The 19952-nt window shown below is 39.1% G+C and overlaps 1 protein-coding gene across 3 annotated transcripts in view; it reads right to left on the bottom strand.

Annotated features, from left to right (window-relative positions):
- Positions 1-19767, bottom strand: part of hlcs (holocarboxylase synthetase (biotin-(proprionyl-CoA-carboxylase (ATP-hydrolysing)) ligase)) — a 37514-nt gene extending 17747 nt beyond the window's left edge. The window contains exons 1-6 of one of the 3 annotated variants that reach the window (XM_084730778.1): positions 18673-19767; positions 14426-14566; positions 12245-12407; positions 10710-11746; positions 9632-9811; positions 986-1266 (exon numbers count right to left, since the gene is read on the bottom strand). In XM_084730778.1, the coding sequence (XP_084586904.1) occupies positions 986-1266; positions 9632-9811; positions 10710-11746; positions 12245-12407; positions 14426-14566; positions 18673-18951 (2081 nt within the window). In that variant the 5' untranslated portion in view covers positions 18952-19767. Of the gene's footprint in view, positions 1-985; positions 1267-9631; positions 9812-10709; positions 11747-12244; positions 12408-14425; positions 14567-17492; positions 17557-18672 lie in introns of those variants that run through there. The other 2 variants (XM_084730780.1, XM_084730779.1) reach the window with 2 other exon arrangements.
- Between the last annotated feature and the right edge of the window lie 185 nt (positions 19768-19952).

Here is a 19952-nt window from a genome sequence, read left to right as displayed (position 1 = left end):
CCACGACGCAGTCCCATTCAGTGGCACAGTGCACTCTCACTGTCAGCCACACTGTTTTCACATGTAACTCTGCTAATTATGGATTTATATTACAAGACACACACACCCCTGCCTGAAAATATTGGCGATCGTCTGTTGTGGGGTTGATGGTGGCTGGTTGGAAAATTTTAACACACTGCCCGACTCTAGAACACACTGCTATATAACAGTTGAGGGTTTAAACACCCCTGCCATGAATCTTTGCATGTATGATGATGACGATAGTGTTTTTGAGAATCAACACAGTATCACAAAACAAATCGTTATTCACAAGTGTATTGATATTTTCTTATACTCTCTTACTCTATGCAATCTATTTATAATTCAGTGACTGAAAATGTGAAAATCATGGCCCATCCCTGATACTCATGAAATAATGTAGTAATGACTGCTGAGTTGGAGTGGGTCAGAACTTCAACATGTTGATGGGCGTTGGGGGTGATGTGATCTCATCACAAGATGGCCTCTTGTTTTCCAATATTTTTAGTCGACTCATTCAACACACTGTTGTTGTCCTGCTCACTCTTTTGTTGCACTCCTGATGCCAGACTGCTCACCTGACGCTGGCTACTACAATCAACCTCTGAATGTGACCCACTGAAAAATGTTAAAGAGGTCTTGACCAGATATGAGTGAGTTAACAGTGATGTTTTGTCTTGTGCTCAGAAGATCCATGCTGTATCATGTGAGCACATAATGAAAAATATCATCTGGACCTTAAGGGCTCTGAACAATCATGTACAACTATTTTGAGTAAGCTAAACTACCTAACTGACTCCAGGTAAATGTGTTTATGGTGGTAACAGGAGCTGTGAAATGTTTCAGCTGATGAGCCTGTGCACACTGCAGCAATCAAATACAAGTCTTCCATGTCTTTTTGGTCACAAAGCCACCTCAGCCTCAGTATATTTTAAACATCAAACAGGCTCAGAGGAATGCATCTTACCCGTCTAACAGGTCCATGGTAGATGTGACGACGTCAGCGTACAGGACGGTGTGCCCCAGAAGGCTGCTCTTCAGGTTCTTGCTGTACGTCTCCATACTGAAGTTTGCCAAGCTCTGAGACTCTGAAGAGTTGGTGAGCAGGGCCACGGAGCCCTCAGGCAGCAGAGGACCATCCTGCAGCTCGGAACAGGTCACCATCCTGAGGGAGGCCTTGGGCAATTTGAGGAGGCCATTCTGATCTGCACGCGTCTGCAGACACTTCAGGAAGCTGGCCTTGGCCTCCTGCGTGGAGGGCAGAGAAAAAGAGACAAGAGGATGATATTACAGTCAGTTGTTTCTTTATATGAAATATTGCAGCCATTTCTCTACAGGCACACTGTCTACAGCCTGTCCAATGTGTTACTGGATACACATAACACAATGACTGTCTCAATCAACCTCTTAGAAAAGTTTTGAATAACTTTTGGATTGTAGTCTAACACAGGCACCTACTATTAGAGCAGTAAAACATAATTAAACTCAGGCAAAGTTCATCTAATTTTGTTGTGCAACCCTGTGTTGTGTAATAATAATAAATGACCTTGATAATTCTGGTACCGTTTCATTTTTTTCATACTTTCAACAAATCTCATTAAAAGGCCGTAGCCTGTCATGTAGTACTTTGTCTCTCAACACTTTCAGAATCTCCCTTCTGTGTGTCTGTGGCTCCCAGCAGTAAGTCCATTAGTTCCCACTGGAGATGTAAATCTTTTTGTGTTAATCATTTGTTTTTAAAGTATTTTTAAAAACTATATTTTCAGGGATTATTTTTAAGTGTTCAGTTGGGATGTAAAGATAAATGATGCAGATCGATATATCGATTCAATGTTCAATGGTCCAATAAGTAAAAATATCAATCTATATTGTCATCTTTAAGATGCACCTTTATTTTGAAAGTCAAATGGCACACCTGTGTCAGAAATATATACAGAAGAGTTCAGTAGTAACATTGTTGAATTATATATTAACTAGTTTTTGTGACGTAAATGTAACTGTATGTAACTGTAAAATTGTATCATGGTATCAACAAATATCCTATTGTTGTCTAAAGAATAAATATAATATCATATCATGATGAAACATGATTTTGTGTTAAGGTAAAGAAGAAATCCAGTGCAACAGTGTTGCTCACTGATGCATTTTAAATAAATTTTGGATAATAATGCATAAGATATCAAGCTTTGGACACACACAATACTACAATAGTGAGAGTGTTTACTGAACTTTTAGTTTCACTGAATGGATCTTCTAAAACTGCAGCAAATATAAACACATACTTAACTCCTGATATGTTACAGGGTTTTTACAGGCAGTCTCTCGTTCCGGGCTTTTAGAGACAGACTTCATATTCACAACCAGCATTCAGAATAAGAGCTGTAATAAATTTGACTGATTTTATGTTTGAAATAAAGGTGCTGAATGAGTTAATCAGTGTGTGTGGCTAATCAATGCCATGGTGTAATTAGGCAGCCGTCCCAGTCTGTTCTGTTCCAGTCACTTCTCATTTATCAGGTTTCTCTCCTGTGTCCTTACACACATAAAACACGTTGTGTTAATATGTTTCATGTACTCCGTTCTTTCTGTGCTGAATCTATTAGTTTGTCATGGACTTCTTTCACCTCCCTTTTTATATTTTACTTGATTCTCTCATTGTTTGTAATTGTATGTATATGATGTAATAATGTTGTGCAATGTTCTATGACATGTACTATATAAATACAAGTTGATTTGATTTGACATTAACATTAAGTCATTCTCATGAGACATAAGAGTAGGTGATTTGATCTGAATAGAATAATGCTGACACAGATGGATTAAAAACTCAGTTTGGGTGAGCCATATTTCTCGTCAAATCCTGTCACAGGATTGGCTGAGCAGACAACACTGGTCCCAGTGTCAAACATCTTTAAAATTCTGAGACATGACAAGAATTTTTCCACCCAACGATACATGACAAGGATTGTCTCAGTGCCACATACTGAAACCATGGCCATCCGCACGCACGCACGCACGCACGCACGCACGCACGCACGCACGCACGCACGCACGCACGCACGCACACGCGCACACACACACACACACACACACACACACACACACACACACACACACACACATCTCTGATAGACCTCACTTATTGACTACTGACTGTATTCCACAATGTTCCCTACACTTTCCACTTGAGCATTAAAATGGATATTTGAGATTAATATGATCTCTGATGAGATTTGAAATTTAACTAAAGACAGTGTCCTAATAGTGACAAGCCCTGAGGATGCTCCCAAGAAATTCGGTCAGCTTACGCTAATCCAAAATAATCAGGGTTTCTCTCTCGACACTATCACAGGGTTTAACATTAATCCTGGCCTTATGGCCGTGGCCAAAAAGTTACTCTGTGGCCACCAAATATTCTGTTTATCGCCGTTCTGTGAACCTTTACCAACAATGTTACTGTTCCACAAACAACTTGCTTCCTTTGTGCCTTTTGGTTCGACATTCTATGAAAACAGTGAACAGAACTCATTGCTGGCTAGCTGCTAATAAATTGGGACTACTGAAGTCTGGATTTACTAAGTGAGTGGAAGCAGGAGTTTAAGTGGCTACAATATGACACATCTGAGGACATGTACTGTCGTCACATTTCATCGCAATTCATGGGAAAGGTGGACAGCACAGATGAAGAGGGCTCTGTTATGTTTCGTTAAATTGCCATTTCTGTATTTTTTTTTTTTGGGCCAACCAAGTGGCTGTCAGTTGCCATCTTGCGTTTTTGGAACCAGAAGAGCATGAAGCTGCTGGGTGACGTAGTGCGATTTCAGCAGAACCTGGTTTTGGCCTGTCCATACTACAGGAAATAATGGCAGCCTGCCTACCCACAAACTTTCTTGCATTACAGCTGAACAGTCACTAAAATATGTTGCTGAAAAAAATTGAGGCAAAAATGGTCAATGCAGCAACATAATCTTGATCCATATTTGATAAACAATGCTTAGTTTGACTGTTTGATTTTGTGAGCTTGGTGTGTTGCACTGGACAAACTCACGGAGAATGACTTGTCAATCAAAAAGAAGCCATAGCCTAAAGCATACCCTGCTTTATCATCCGTTTTACTCTAAATGGGATCAGGTTTAAGGCACTTCTGCACTGGCTTCACTTTTCAGTCACACTGTCCGCTGTTTATTATAAAGTCTATGGGACAACATAGATTGTATAATAAACAGTGGACCATGATGGTAGCAGTTTTTTTTGCTGCTCCATTTAAAGTGACATTTAAGAAAAAGGGCATATCCTGACAGACAGCAAGAGCAGGGATGGAAGAAGACTTGCAGGCAGCATCACCATTAACCTTTGAAAGGAACTGATAACAAGCAGGCAGAGCAGTTCAATGGAAGCCACAGTAACAATGTGTAGAGGAAAGACAACTGCAGATACTGTATGTCCATGTGACTTCAAACACGGACCTTAGGAGGAAGCAGAGGGCAGTACAGGACAGGAGGGTCAGGAGATTGGTGAGCGTAAGCATTCAAAGGAGGAGTGATGGGAAGTGAACTGGCCAAAGGTTAGTGGGGACAACTGTTAGGCTAATCCAGATATGAGAGGTGACTGAAAAGCCTGATAGACCAGTTGAGAAGAAATTAGAGAAGATGGGAAATTTAATTTATGAATCATGTCTGCAAAGATGCAGACCCATCCCATCACCTCTCCATTAGCTCTGCTTCATTTATGCATTTACTTTGTTTTATATCGACAATGATAATATGTCACTATGAGTCACTTGGCAGGAAGTGGTCGACTCTTCACTTACACATAGATATATGGTGATGTGGCCTAAGTGGCCTGTTTTAAAGGCTGCATTACATTAACGCAATGTCATTTTCTGAACTTATCAAATTGTTCTAGATGTTCTATCATTTGCCCCTTCATTCATTCAGTCATTATTATCTGCAACAAGATGCTGTAGATGCTCTGTCAGTCTTTACTTTACTGGCCAGTTAAGTCAGCCCTCTAGTTTAACCTGAGCAATTACAATGTAGATACAAGGCTGCTCTTTGCCTTAGGATGCAGGACATAATGACAGGTCAAAACATCTTCTACCTCAAAATATATACTATAACCAGTACTGGGATCCATTGGGATGCTCACTCAATTTTGGTACATGTTACTGTGAAGTGATAACTGTTAACTAAAGAGAATAACATCTATTAACTAGAACACTCCGGCAAGCTTTAACATACAACAAACCTCAGCAATGAATGAATGAAGAGCAAAAAAAAAAGAGCTTCTGCAAATACATTCCATCCCTGATTCTATTTAACTCCACTTCTCTTCCAGACAGAGGGGAACGGAGATTTACCACCTCACAGCAGAGAACAGGAACACCCACCGAGCAGTGATGGAAGTCAGCCGCACTGATCACCACCACACTGAATATATTAGTGTGAGCTGGAGAAGGTTTTCATCACCTGCATGGGGGCCTGCTACCAGATTGACTGCTGCAGTGAATTTACCCTTTTCTTTCCCAAATGGAGAGATACTGATGTGAGATTATATTATATTATATATATTACAATCATGGATAGTACCAGTTGTTAAGAAGGGTCATGATTTCATGTATGTATACCATGTGATCTAATTCTTATGATTTGCCTTTAGATATTATCTGACCAGACTGTTTATCGTTTCCATTTGAATACTATGGGTGAACAAATGATTGGTTTAAAAGGACTGATCAGCACTTCACATTTTGCTAAATGTTTGAAGTCACCGGTCACTATATCTTAGGATATCTTTAGTTGTTTTATTTATTTGTGACCCAGTTTTCCCCACCATTCATCAAAACATGTACACTAAGTTGGTATCCCTGAACAAGGTGCTGGCTTAGAACCAGAGTTGGTCCCCGGGCGCCGTACAGCAGCTGCCCACTGCTTCTAATAATAGGATGGTTAAATGCAGAGAATGAATTTGACTGTATACATTTTAATCTGCATGACTGTATGATCACAACAAAGTTGGCCTTTACCTTTAAAAACATTTCCATATTTGATCACTGAATAGATCAAATGATTCAAATGAATCCAAAATTACTCAAATTGATCTTAATTTCCCAAGGTGACAACTACATTTGTTTGTTTCATCTGACTAACAATCCAAAACTCATAGAAAGTCCTCACGTTTGAGAAGATACAATCAGGGAATGGTTGTAAGTTTTACTTGAGGGGCAACTTTAAATAATTAACTGATTACATTAACTGTTGTGGATGTAATGTCAATGGCATTGTTTCAGCACAACACATCATTATATTTAAGTAATAAAAATGTAATGATATTTAATTTATTTAGTAAGAAAGGAGTGCATTACAGGCTGTGTACAAACCTCTAACATTATTTTTCAGCTTATTTCAGTCACTGTATTGTATTATTGCTGCATTTGTAAATTACAACAATTAGCCAAGGTTAGATTTCTGGGCTCCAAATCCTTGTGTGGATATTACTAACATGTGGCACATGGCTGGAGAGGATCTGTAAAATTTTTCTTACTCACGTAAACAGCTTCTAACCTGCTGAGAGCAAGTAGTAATACCTGACAACAAGCAGTCACAGAAATCTACATACATATATACATATTTAACCTGAGCCACTCAAGATCAAAACATCCCGACAACTTTAGGACTGAATAAAACTACAGGAGGCAACCCAGGTGTAGTTTACTCAGAGCAGAGAGGGCACGGTGCAGACATTCTGAGGTACACAGTCATCAGCTGTCTTCCTCAACCCACACAACAATCTGGAAACAATTCTGCAGCCCCCAATTTCCATCAGCCTGCTGCTTGTTGGGACAAAGTGGCTGGGGCAGCAGGGTCAAAGGTCACACAATAATCCAAACATACAGCAATGAAAACAAAAACAACTACAATACTGATACTACTACTAAAATTAATTTAAATCTGTTCTGATGGTGGTTTGGGCTCTGTACAGAAAGAGGGCCCACCTCACTAAAGCTGGGCTTCACCTTTATCTTTATCTTGATATCAACCAGTGGTGGGATCACATTTGGGACTGTGACCAGAGCTGTTATGAAGAAGAGTGACCCAGGTTCTTGCTTACTGCTTTTCAACTTGGGAATCTGACTCCCCCTAGTGGCTGTTCTTGAGTACATGCATAACAAAAGTGCAATCTTCCTACTCCATGACAAGCAAACCATCCCTGAGAAACTTATGATAAATTCAACCATCAGTAATGTTGTTAGGGTGGATACCTGTACACACCAAAAATCCTATTACAAAAAAGTCGGGCCGTTGTGCAAAACATTACTAAAAACAGTATGCAATGATTCGTAAAAACTTCTCACTCTACATTTAACTGAATACAGTTGAATAAAAAAGAAAAGCCAAAATATTTAATCTTCAGCACTTCATGTAGTTGCTGCCCACATGATGTAAAACTGCTCCATGTGGGTAGAAATACTTACTATAGATTAGAGCCAAACATGTTGCTGCTGAAAATTTCAGATGAAGACAAAATATTTAATTTGGACTTTTAGGCAAAATGCTCTATAAAAGCCCAAGGTTATTTGTTTTCTAATGAACTTAACTAGTGGAGAAAAAAAATCAACCAACATTTGAAGAGTCAGAACTATTGTTTTTGTTCTAATAATGATGTCAGTTAGATTTGGTCAGGTCACTACATCTTAGCCTCTCTTACCCTTACAGATTATATCAACTTTTAAAATACAAAAATGTGAAATTATCGGAACTATCTTATTAATATCTTTTAGGTATGAGAAGCAGTTGATTATCGATTATCAGTCTCGGCTGAAAAATATCCATATTGGCCATTCCTAAATGAGTAAATGATCTCAGGAACATCCATGCTACAAGACAGTTCAGGAATAAGCAACAATAGAGTCCTTTAATACAATGAGGTTTGATGAGCTAGTATTTCATATATTCAAACATCAGCCCTACAGCACAAGAGCTATGAATAGCTGATTCTGACGGATCCAAGAAGCTGATGGCAAGACAACCTACAAAATTCACATCTAATCAGTTCCCAGTTGATCATTTTATATTTCCTATATCTCAGGAAACTTTGGTACTTAGCAAGTTATTTAGCTATTTTCCAATTGTTATGTCTATTTAAATGTAAATACATCATACCATCCATTAAATACCAACATATACAGAATGTATGCAGCACCACTCAATAGAAACTGAACATACTGAGTCCCAGGTGACTCCCCCACTGCTGGACACTTCTCATATGTCTGTCCATGTCTTGCCTTCTCTGTGGTTATTGTTGGCAGGGCAGCTGAAGACGAGAGTTGACTATTTTTAACTATGAAAATATGAATTCAGATAAGTCTTTCATTTTAATCATTGCAAAAATATTCTCTGAGCTTTTCATTAATTAGAAGACCTTCCATAGCCATCCTCAAGATAGAAGAGAACTTGAATGGTTTCCAAAAATCAAACCACATGGTACCCAAACTGAGCCATGCTCACTGTGGTCAGTCACTGTGATGGCTGATCAAAGACTGGTTTACTGCCCTCACATGTTAGTCCTGGCCCTCTGTACACAGACCTGCTGTAAGCCTGCTGCACAAACGCTCATATATTTGCATATGTTTAGGAAGCAAAATTGTTTCCACATGTGAAGTATGCACAATATCTGTGTTGCCACAAATAAAATTAAATTTAATAAAAACAATCTGGCACTCAGTGTGTGTGTGTGTGTATGAGTGAATGGATGAATGAATGACTGGATGAATGGCTCAGTGATGGATAATGATGATAATGGGTGAATTGATATTTCTTCTCAGGGGGACAGAAGCCTTGCAAAGATTTAAAGATAATATTTGATTTTCACCTCAAACCTAACCATATTGTCACAACATTGTTCTTGACAATGATAGATCAGCAGTGCTTTATTGAACACATCCAGTCACTCCTACTTATATCTACAGTAGTAGCCATCTAAAATTGCTGCTCCCAACCAGAGGTTCTCTGGCTGCCAGCCGGCTGGGATCCAATCTCCAGCTGCTGCCCAGCCACTGGGAGACACTCTCTGAAGTTAGGCTATATAATGCTGAATTAGATTTTAGAATCAAATAAAAATGTTCTTGATGTCTTGTACTTCACTTTAGACACACTTGCCCAAAAATTCAGCCTGGAAATAGCTGAAGGTCTGTGGATGACATAAGAACATAATGCAAAGAGACCAATAGAAATGTGATTACAAATATATGATTGTCAAAATTAAACCAACGTAATGCCTGACTGCTGCAGCAAAGACCGCTATTTTGCTGGATTTGTGTAAATGTAGGGAAGTTTGTTCTCATTTGTGTGGTGGGAGAATTTCAGGACACATGATGCTGGCAATGTTAAGAAATTCATCTCTTATTATGTGCTTATTGTTATGTACTTGATGTTGCAGACAATAATAGCTTGTGTTGATGAAAAGGTATTCAAAAAGAATCCAGGAGAGTCACAGATCTAATACATGACTGATGCAAAGATGAGACTGTGACTAGAACCCAGCTGTGACCTGTGACTTTATCTTAATCCTGCGGCCTGACAAAATGCTGACAAATGAGCACTCTGGGTCTCACCTGAGAGGTGGCCAGGAGGTGAACTGGGCTTGGGGCTGGAATCTGGTTTACTTCACAGCTGAGGCCCAGGGAGGTGAGGATCTCTGTGAGGACTTCATAACGCAGTGTGTTGCTGACCTTCAGTTCATCAAAACCTTCTGACGACAAATTATGGGAGTCGGGAGCAGTTTCCAGGTGGACCTGCAGAGGGGAACATACAGCATGTCTAAGAAACTTTGACACGCTGGCATAAGGAACAGTCCTAGCAGGAATTGGCATTTTTTCTATTCCAAATATTAACATACATGTAACCAATCTGCACTTGCAATTAAGATGAATCCTCACCATACATTCTACAGTAAACATTCATAGAACTAACTCCCAGTCTGTCTCCAACAAACTCCACCTATCAAAATCTAACCATTACAGCTAAATTAAACATTTTCTAAGACTTAAACATACATAGATAAATTAGAGGAGGTTGTTTTGTAAGTTTTACAAAACAGTATCAGTAAAAAGTCATCACAACCAAGCTGAAAGAAGACCATGGTTTAATGTCCATGTCACACATTATGCATAGTGTACTCATACTCAGCATTTATGATAAATTTTAAGCAAACAGGAAATTAACCCACATAATAAGTGCAAAGCTCACAGAGCTCAAAGAGGAGCTCAGTAATGCTGAGCTTAACTCTACTTGTGTCAGACTCTCAGCTGTCTCTCAGTCAGTCTTAAAACAATAATTAACTGTCCATGTGACTGTCTTTTGTTTTATACTTTATTTTTTAAAACCGTACAATAGTTTTAAAATTTAGCTTCTCCTTGACGTTACTTTTCCTAAAATTATGTTTTCAGAGCTAGTTATTAATTAGGTTATTATTAAATCAAATAATCAAACGAGGAGGTAATTATGTAATATGATAACAAGTAGATAGATTTATAAAGCCTCACATCTAAAACCGGCCCTTTGCAGGCAGTCATAATTCTGATGTGACCTGGGTTTGATAATCCTATGTTAGATTTTACAAAGGTGCCTGACCAAGTGGCTACTAAACTAAAAACAACAACCATCACTTCTTATAATGTTGTATGTGCTTACCTGACACAGGACAGCCTCTCCACCATCTCCTTCATGGGTCACCCTGACTATAACCATATCCCTCTGATGAGAGACGTCCCCCTTCAGCTCCCCCCACAGTTCCACTTCCCCTCCTCCCTGAGTGTCCCTGATGTAGACCTTCCCGCTGGCCAACAGGCTCAGTTCCAGCTCTGTGCTGTCTTCCCTGGTGAAGCTCAGCCTGCTGACCTGCCCGCGCCGCCTCTCCCTGATCTCTAGACAGAGACCTGCAGGGCACAGGGTGGAGGACAGTCCCAGGACCTTGCCACCCTGGCTCAGGTAGGTGAGGAAGCGGGTCTGAAGCTGCGGGTTCAAGGTTTCTTGCTCTGCCAGGACCAGGAGCCTGGTGTTGTCGAGCCAGGGGTCGCTTAGAGCCTGCTGTGGGAGGAGGGGGTAAATGATGTTGTTCTCCATGTTTATACACTCTGACAAAAGCTGACAGACTGTCTGAAAACGCTCCTGACAACCACCTGTGTACACCAGAACGTTTGGTGGTTTGCTGTTTGAGTCAAATCTGCTGCTTTGACCAAACAAGCCTCTGGCATCATCAACTTCATCCAGAGTCTCATCCCCACTGTCCAGCCCCACTGAGCTGTCATCAGGAAGGTCTGGAATGTTTTCAGCTGATGCGTATTTTACAGAGAGAATTGTACTGTTCTCCAGCTCCAAACATTCATGGCAGCTGGACAGATGGAGGTGGTGTCCATGGCCCTCCATGTGGTGATGATTCCCCAGGGAATGGTCCTCAGAGTCACCAACGGGTCCCAGATCCTGGGTGCCGCGGAGCGGCTCTGACCCTCGGCGCTCCTCTAACCTCCTCTTTGCCTCCGGGGGGAGGAGAAGGCTGCCTTTACGGCACTGTAAGTGCAAGTGCTCAACTGACAGGTGAGAAGGTGAACGCTCAGTGACACCCCCTGCAGTCTGGGTGCCACAGAGGCATGCAGATGTGTCAGTCTTTGGGGTGTGTGGACGCTGCTTCTGCAACAGCTCACTGAGAGTGGACTCTTGGAGGAGGACAGCTGTGAGAATGCCACAAAAATAACATGTAGAAAAGAGACAGAGCAACCTGCTGACTTACATTTTGTAAATGAAAAAATTTACCAAGTATTAAGTTAGTTAATGGATAATTTTGGCCAACGGGCACAAGAATGCACCTTACTGTACATGCTAAGGTCATGGTGGACACTTTTACTGTATGCTGCTAAAATTGTATTTTATTAAAGGTAAACACAAGCACTTGAAGTTAAAAGTAAATAATAAATTTTATAGGCACAAATTGTTGTACACATTGGATTTATTATTATCAAGGGCATTTTTCAAGTCAAGATTAAAATAAGAATTAAAGGTTGTTATAACTTATTTGTACTGGTTTAACCAAATTAACTCAAAAACATAAAACATTACGTTACATATTAAATGGAATATTCAGTGCAAGAGATAATTAAGACTTAAGTAAGGTGTTTAGAGATTGTGTTATGAAAAGACAATTGAGTATAAAAAGGTTCAATACAACTTACGGATTATCTTTGAAGGCAGAAGTCCATTGTCCAGATGAAGACGGTCTTCAATAAAAGCCACCCCGAGCCGACTGAAGTTATCTACAGTGGCCTGAGCCACCGCCCTGAACGGCTGGCCGGGGCTACAGGCCAGAGGAAGACAGTAGTCCGACCACTTCAGCACCTGCACACAACAGACACAACTGGTTAGGTGACATACTGTACTGATCCAAATCACAGGGAAAGTACACAGTTCATTTTGTCCTGTCTGATACGCAAATATGTTGCTCTTACTCTGAAGAGATAACATGGTAAAAACACTGACAGAGAGATGCATGTGAATTGTTTGCTAAAACAAGAGCACTGATTACTACAGTCAAATGTCTTTGGATGCAACTGTCAAATCAATTAAATTAAAGCAGATTTATTGATAATTATATCAATAACAAATAAGAATTGTACCATAAGTAAAACAATGCAACAACAAGTTAGTTTCAAATTCTTAAAAAAAAAAACCCAGTGCCTATACAGTGCCTACTCAGCATATAAATGAATACAGTAACACATACAGTATGTGCTATTGTTGATGGTGCACTATAAAGGTTTTTTAAAAAACTATGCATAGGTTTTACATTTAAATAAATTAAATAACTTAATTCTTGTCCCAGACAAGAATTCACAACTTCAAACTATTTAACAATGTGTTAAAAACCCACTAAACCTCTACTGATAACATACGTATAAAAACGTGCTATTATAATCATCTTTGTTTTAAAACCAATTATTTATGAAGATGTTGGCCTTTTAGAGTTGTGTCACATAATTTAAGAGTACAACTTAAAACCCCCTCAATATACAGTTTGGTCCCAAATCTCAAGCATAAATGGGAATGCAAAAATATGATTCACAGCTTACATCTCATAATAATACATATAATATACATAGTTAGCGATACATTTGAGTAGAAGATTAAATACCCTAATAGGGCAGCAATTCAATTCCCAAAGAAATGAATGTCTACATAAACTAAAGAGCTCCCAGCAGTGCTCTCAGGCCTGGAATGTCAGACAAGTGTTCAAACTGAAAAATGAAATGGGAAAATCAAAGCAAACACAACACAGGGACGCTGCACTACATCGAGTCAAGCAGTAGAGCTGCAGCACTTAGCCAATTAATCAATCAGTTGATCAAAAGAAAATTAGTCACCAATTATTTCGATAACTGATTACTTGTTTCTGAAGTAAAAATATCAAACATTTGCTGGTAGCAGCTTTTTAAATGTGAGGATTTGCTGCTTTCCTTTGTCATGATGACAGTAAATGGGTTTTGGACTGTTGGTTGGAAAAAAGAAGGCATTTGCAGACGTCGGTCTGGGCTCTGGGAAATTGTGATGAGAATTTTTCACATTTGACATTTTATAGACTAAACAATTCATCGTGAAAATAACTGGCAGCTTGATCGATAATGAACATGATCATGAGTTGCAGCTCTACTGAGCAGAGTAGAGAAAAGTGGACAGCGCCAGACAAACAGAGAACTAGAAAAAGAAAAAAAGGGGAGAAGCAATGGAGTGCATTAAAGGGAGAGAAGCACTGGAGGAGCGTGCTGCAAAGTTACATGTGTGTTAACAACCACGGGACATGATTAATGTCTCTAAAAAAAGAAGGGGGGTCCACCTTCAATATGTTAGAACTTCCCAAGTTGATTCTGTGTTCCAAAAAAAAAAAAAAATAAATAAAAAAAAATACCATCAACACTTAATCATGCTCTGTAGGGAAGCAGGCAATGTGTATGCATGGAGGTAAGATTGAAAAAAGGAGCAGTTCCTCTTTTCTGTCAGGTGGAAGCAGCTCCAGAGTTACTCAAAGCTACCAGAGCTTCATGATGATCAACACAAGTCCAATCAAGGCTCTGAGGAGACGCCAGGTGCACATGCAGATAAAAAATATTTATTCCTGCAACCTAAATTGTGGAAGCACAATTAACTCACTCTTGACAGTAAAGACACTTAGTCCTAATAATACACCTTTATGATATTTTACTGGCATAAACAATAAGCAGAAAACCCTATCTATCTATCTATCTATCTATCTATCTATCTATCTATCTATCTATCTATCTATCTATCTATCTATCTATCTATCTGTTAAATATTAGTTTTGCTGACTCATGATTGTTCTGAGAACAATGTATGGTGCCTACTTTCTTATTCGATGTGTGAGGAGAATGGTAGCCCACTCTGTGTCCTGTAGCTTCTATGATGAATGAAATATTCTCTATTCGTGGGCCACAAACCAGAGAGGACCCCAACATCACAGTCCATTTGCTGAGGTCATCACATGCCTGGGGACAGCACAGACACACAGAACAGAGAATCACTCCAAACGCTACAAGGCTGTTACACACTGATTAGTAGTTAGTGACTGACAGGAGTCATTAAGTGCTCTGATCTAAGGCACAGAATATTAAGACATACTGTGTAGAAGCAGGGTTACAGTAGATTCAGTGACATAATGGCTGCGTCCGTAAGTCCACACTAACATGCTATTTAGTACTCCGAAAACAGTCTGTGAGATTTATTAGTAAATCTGAAACCTTAATATGAAACTGATGGTGTGTTTGGTGCATACTATTTGCAGGGAAATATTACAGTATGCAAACACAGGACACTTAACCACCATAAATACACCACAATGCAATGCAATAGTGATGACAAAAACAACAACATAACAACAACCAAGGCAGCTCTGGTGTAACGTCAATAATGCTTCAGTTTAAATGTAAGTAAGTTCTCACTTTGCTAGACATAATATATTTTAGAAATTAATTCATCATTGGCACTTGCTACCATGGACTCAAACCAGCAAGGAGTTTGTGAGGAAGTGATGTGATTATACTCTGAGCAATGCATCCAAAAAGATACACAATACTGGTTATTTATACAAAAGAATATTGAATGATGGTACATATTTTGGTGATGTAGTGCATAGCATGTGATTGTTGATGCAGTGAATAACATCCAGGCTGCAGCCATTCTGATATAAGAAATATACGAGATGATCTAATTGTGCCAGCAGCACTTGAAAGTGCTTATTTTTAAAAGGGACAGTTCACCCCAAAATCAAAAACACACATTTTTCCTCTGGCCTGTAGTGCTATTTATCCATCTATACTGTTTTGGCGTGAGTCACAGAGTTCTGGAGATATCAGTCATAGAGATGGTTTGAAAAACTCAACAGCAATGTCTCTGTCTAGAAATAACAACCCAGTTGCTCAAAGTTATTATAATTATTGCTAGTTTTACTGGTGTTGATTTAGTTGTTTTGTCTCCTTTTGCCCCTTTTTTAAAATTTGTTTAACATTATGATGTAATGTTTACTTGTGTGCACCCCAGGAACAGTAGTAACTACTTTGGCCATAGCTTATGGAGATCCAAATCAATCAATAAATAAAAATAATAGATCCTCTAAATCTCACTGGACCATGAAATAACAACCTATTGGGAAAGTAAACTCCCAATATATTTGCATTGTAGTAGAAGTGAAAATGCCAAACATTAATACATAATAATAGTAATACATAATAGTGCATTGTGTCAAAAATAATGAAGAAAGGGTATATTTGCAACATCTGGACACTAGGAACATATGAGACAAAGGTATAGGAAATTCAGAGAGGGGAAATAGGATTCCTCAATAAACAGCCAATTGTTTAATAGAGCATAATATTTATTATAGACTAATGTGAACCTGAACCTGATCTAATATGCCAGTACTGTACAGAGGGTAAAATGTGGCCCAGGGGCCAGATGCAGCTCACTCGACTGTTCCATGTGGCAAAAAGTCAGTATCATTTTTTTTTTACCTACTTTACTTACTTATTTTTTACTTAAAGTGTTACTGGGCTTTATTCTGAAAGAGGTCAGTTGCTGTGGTCACTGGTAATGATAATTAATTGTATCTTTTATATTAAACTGTCATTTTATTCACTTAATGCTGTTGTTGTTGTTGTTGTTGTTGCTGTTTAAATTGTTATTCTTCTACTGTTGGTGGTAGTATCATTGCAACCTGTCCGTCCTTCATTGCATACTGTAACACTTGAAGTTTTGGACACAGCCGACATAAATAATTATCCCACAATTTGTGTTATTTCAGAAAGGGTGACTAACAGTAGAAGTGCAGTACTGTGTTAGCTATCTATTAACTAATAGACATCTATGTGCCAGTGTGTCCTGTAAAGAACACTTCTCACTATTTCATTATTAGATATTCAGCCTCTAGGACCTTACGGTATATCACATTTGTGTCTGGCCCACGGCAGCCTGATCAATTTCTCATGTGGCCCCCTGTGAAAAATAATTGCCCAACACTGACTTGGAAGTTGGTATTGCAATCTGCCAAAAGCACAATGAAGAAGCAGCAACAAGTCTTCCTAGGTAGTGGACTTAGTCCCTCTTAGGACATCTCACCACTGGGAAACTTGGATGATTCCCATAGAAAAGCTAAGGCAGGGTTTCCTGCAGTGTCTTATCGCAGGTGCTCTGCGTCACACATATAATATCAGGCTTATTAAGGTAACTATTTTCCTGGGGGAAACCTTGTAAGGAAAGCAGCTGTGCAAATCTGTTTGGTGGAGGTGGGAAAGTTAATCAGTAGTACATTTTCCAAACCAACCAGTTTATCTACAAATTCAAGTCTTCTCTCTGTCGCTTGAAACCACTTTTGATAAAGTACTGTGTACTGTTCATACTGTCTATACCTACGCTTGTCACTTTATTACTATTTTATTTCATCTACTTTACTATTTTCATTACTATCATTACTATTTTCATTACTATCATTATTCTTATACAATTTATTCCACTGTTTATTGCCATATTATCCTGTTGTTTACACCATTTTATTCAGCTTTTTAATCTCTTATTTATTGTCTTGATAGCATCAAAAGAAAGTCACCAACAATTACATACTTGTGCAATGACAAAGATATTCTATTCTCTATCATTTTTGAAAGAGGCTAAGAAGATGGATGAAACAGACTCGGACAAGTCTTTGAGATTCTTGCTAATATATATCAGGGCTGCCAACTCTAACGCACTGACAGTGAGACTCACACATGTGACACTTGTCACACGCTTTCATATCACAAGACTATTTTTTTACGGACAGACAAGATAAAGCAGCATCGTGCAGCAATGAGTTATTCAGACATCAGGGGGAAAACGATAAACATATACACAAATTTGTTATGTTGTAATTTAATCTCATACATGCTGCTTTGTGTAATCTCAGTCAGTGGCTCGTCTGGCAGCAGCACAGCGTCTCTCTCTCTCTCTCTGCAAGCAGGAGTGACAGCGAGTTACCATGGTTACGGGGATGCTCTGTGTTTCTGTTGCTTTAAAACATTCTCAAGATTCATGATTGTAAATGTACCCCAATACTGAAATCTAGTAATATAACAGAATTTTACATTTCTGGTTAACATTACACAGGGCTGCCAACACGCGCTCATGCTGCCCCAACCAATCTCACGCCAAGTAAGAGCAAGTCACAAAGCCACTCCTTCATGAAAAAAAGAATTACATGGATGTTAAATAGGCTTTCTGTGCACACAAAACCAAGACTGAACATCAGGCTTTTTTCCAGAGCCCAAAGCACAGAGTGTGACTTTATTTCTAACATCAAAAAACATCTTTCATGTAGAGCTTTGCAGCCACTTTGCTTAAATTTCAAATCTATGACAAGTTGAAATATTCATAAAAACTACAAAAGTTAATGTAATTAAGACAGATCATATTAGATTTTTTAGGCTTCATTAGGTGAGTTCTAGTTATTACTTTGGTTTGGCCTCCTGACTTAGGATATGATGTCTGGAGGTTGACAAGTAAAGCACAATCAATATATCAGTCGACTGATATTATGAGCCCAATATTGGCCTATCAAGGGTACAATAGTACATTATGTTTGATCTAAGTATAGGTATTTACATTTTTAAAAATACTGGTAAAAGTTTACTGTTTCAGTGCCCTGATACCATTTTGGACATCAACGTTTATTATTAAACTGTAAAATCCTGCCTCCATTACGATTTCTGACCTGACTTTTCATTTATAAATCCTTTAAAACTGTGAGTTTGTTAGCTGAACTTTTCAAGTAAACTTCCTGGGGTTTGAAGAGTGATGGCCCTGAGCATTACCGGTGGATAATGTCACAGATACTCTTTTTGAATTGGATAAAAACCTCACTTCAAATCACTTTGAAAAGTTGGCAGTCATGTTCTAAGCATGCGACAGTGCTTCTGTCTTAGCTGTGGTCCTGCAGAAATCAGCTGAGCAGCTGAGTGACACATGTAAACAAGCTGTGACAGCAGGCCCAGGACCAGTCACTCTCCACAACCTATGAATGTGACAGTACAGCGGTTAAACTCTAACGTTAGCTCCGGTATCCAACCTGAGGCTTTGTGACATAGACGGCCTTGTCTCCCAGCTGAAGAAAGACGTTGTCCTCGGGAGGGACAGGGCTGTTCTGCCGGCGGCCGGCCGTGCGTTGTCCGGTGTGCGGTTCTGTGGCTGCTGAGGCCGGGCTGGAACTGGAGCCGGAGCAGAGGCTGAAGCTGAAGCTGAAGCTGCTGCTGTTAGCGGTCAGTCTGGACAGACCGTTGCGGATCAGCACCGAGTAGCACTTGTGAAAGCGCACCCACAGGTAGACGTAACACAGCGTTATTAACATCTTATCCAGCGTACACGAAGCGGGCCATAATGGCCCTTATTCCTGCCATGGAAATTGACGTTGTTGACAGCGGACACAGCGGACTTAGCTGTAATGCTAACCGCTAACTGCTGCAGTCTTTCGTCTTCCTATTTAATGGCGAGTAGTAACAAACGTTAGGCGCATTACCGCCACCTATGCAACGGAGGTCAGACTCGTATATATTTGGGAACCCTAGACCCACGAAATATCTCGCGAGAGTAAAAATTTTAATAGAAAACATAACAATTTCCTGCCCCTAATCAAGTGTTTTGTCCCTAAACCTAATCATATCGTAACCACAGTGAAGTCACACTATAAAACAAACTTAATTTGTACAACGTGGATAGGGAAGAAATAACTTATGGAAATCTCACGAGAGTTACGCAAATATAGGTTTCCCATCAAGAGCATCAAGACACGATATGAGGTCAGCCGAGGACAAGTGAGTCTGAGCAGTAGCAACGTTAGAACTTTAAAACAACATTTAACCGTTGTAACATTTAATGGGGAATTTTGACATATGTAATCAATTACTCTTTAAGGATTATAATAAGATATTGACACTTTATGATTTAAAGTTTAGATACGTGCTGTTACATGCTGCTACTGATAAAAGGTGAATCTGACTTAAGAGTAACAATAAAATAAAAACAAGCGCCACATGGGAGCAACATATCAATAAACAAGCTGGTACACTTTAAATAATTCTGCAAAGAAGATACTAAATAAATATTATAGTTTTACTTTGTTATATTTGGTACAACAATAATTTATTATTAAATACTCAACAATTTTGATGATGAATTAAGTCTTTTAAGCAAAATGCCAGGCATTCTTTGGTTTCAGCTTCTGAGATGTGAGGATTGCTGTTTTATGTCATTGTAAACTGGATAGCTTTCGGTTTTGGACTGTTGGTCAGACAAAACAAGACAGGTGAAGAGAAAAAAGTAACATAAATGAAAACATTAGTTAATCTACAC

This window comes from Lutjanus erythropterus, chromosome 11, assembly GCF_056507025.1.
Source record: "Lutjanus erythropterus isolate fLutEry1 chromosome 11, fLutEry1.hap2, whole genome shotgun sequence".
Taxonomy (NCBI): domain Eukaryota; kingdom Metazoa; phylum Chordata; class Actinopteri; order Lutjaniformes; family Lutjanidae; genus Lutjanus; species Lutjanus erythropterus.
The sequence above is the reverse complement of the archived record's forward strand: the minus strand, read 5'-3'. Positions and strand labels throughout refer to the sequence as shown.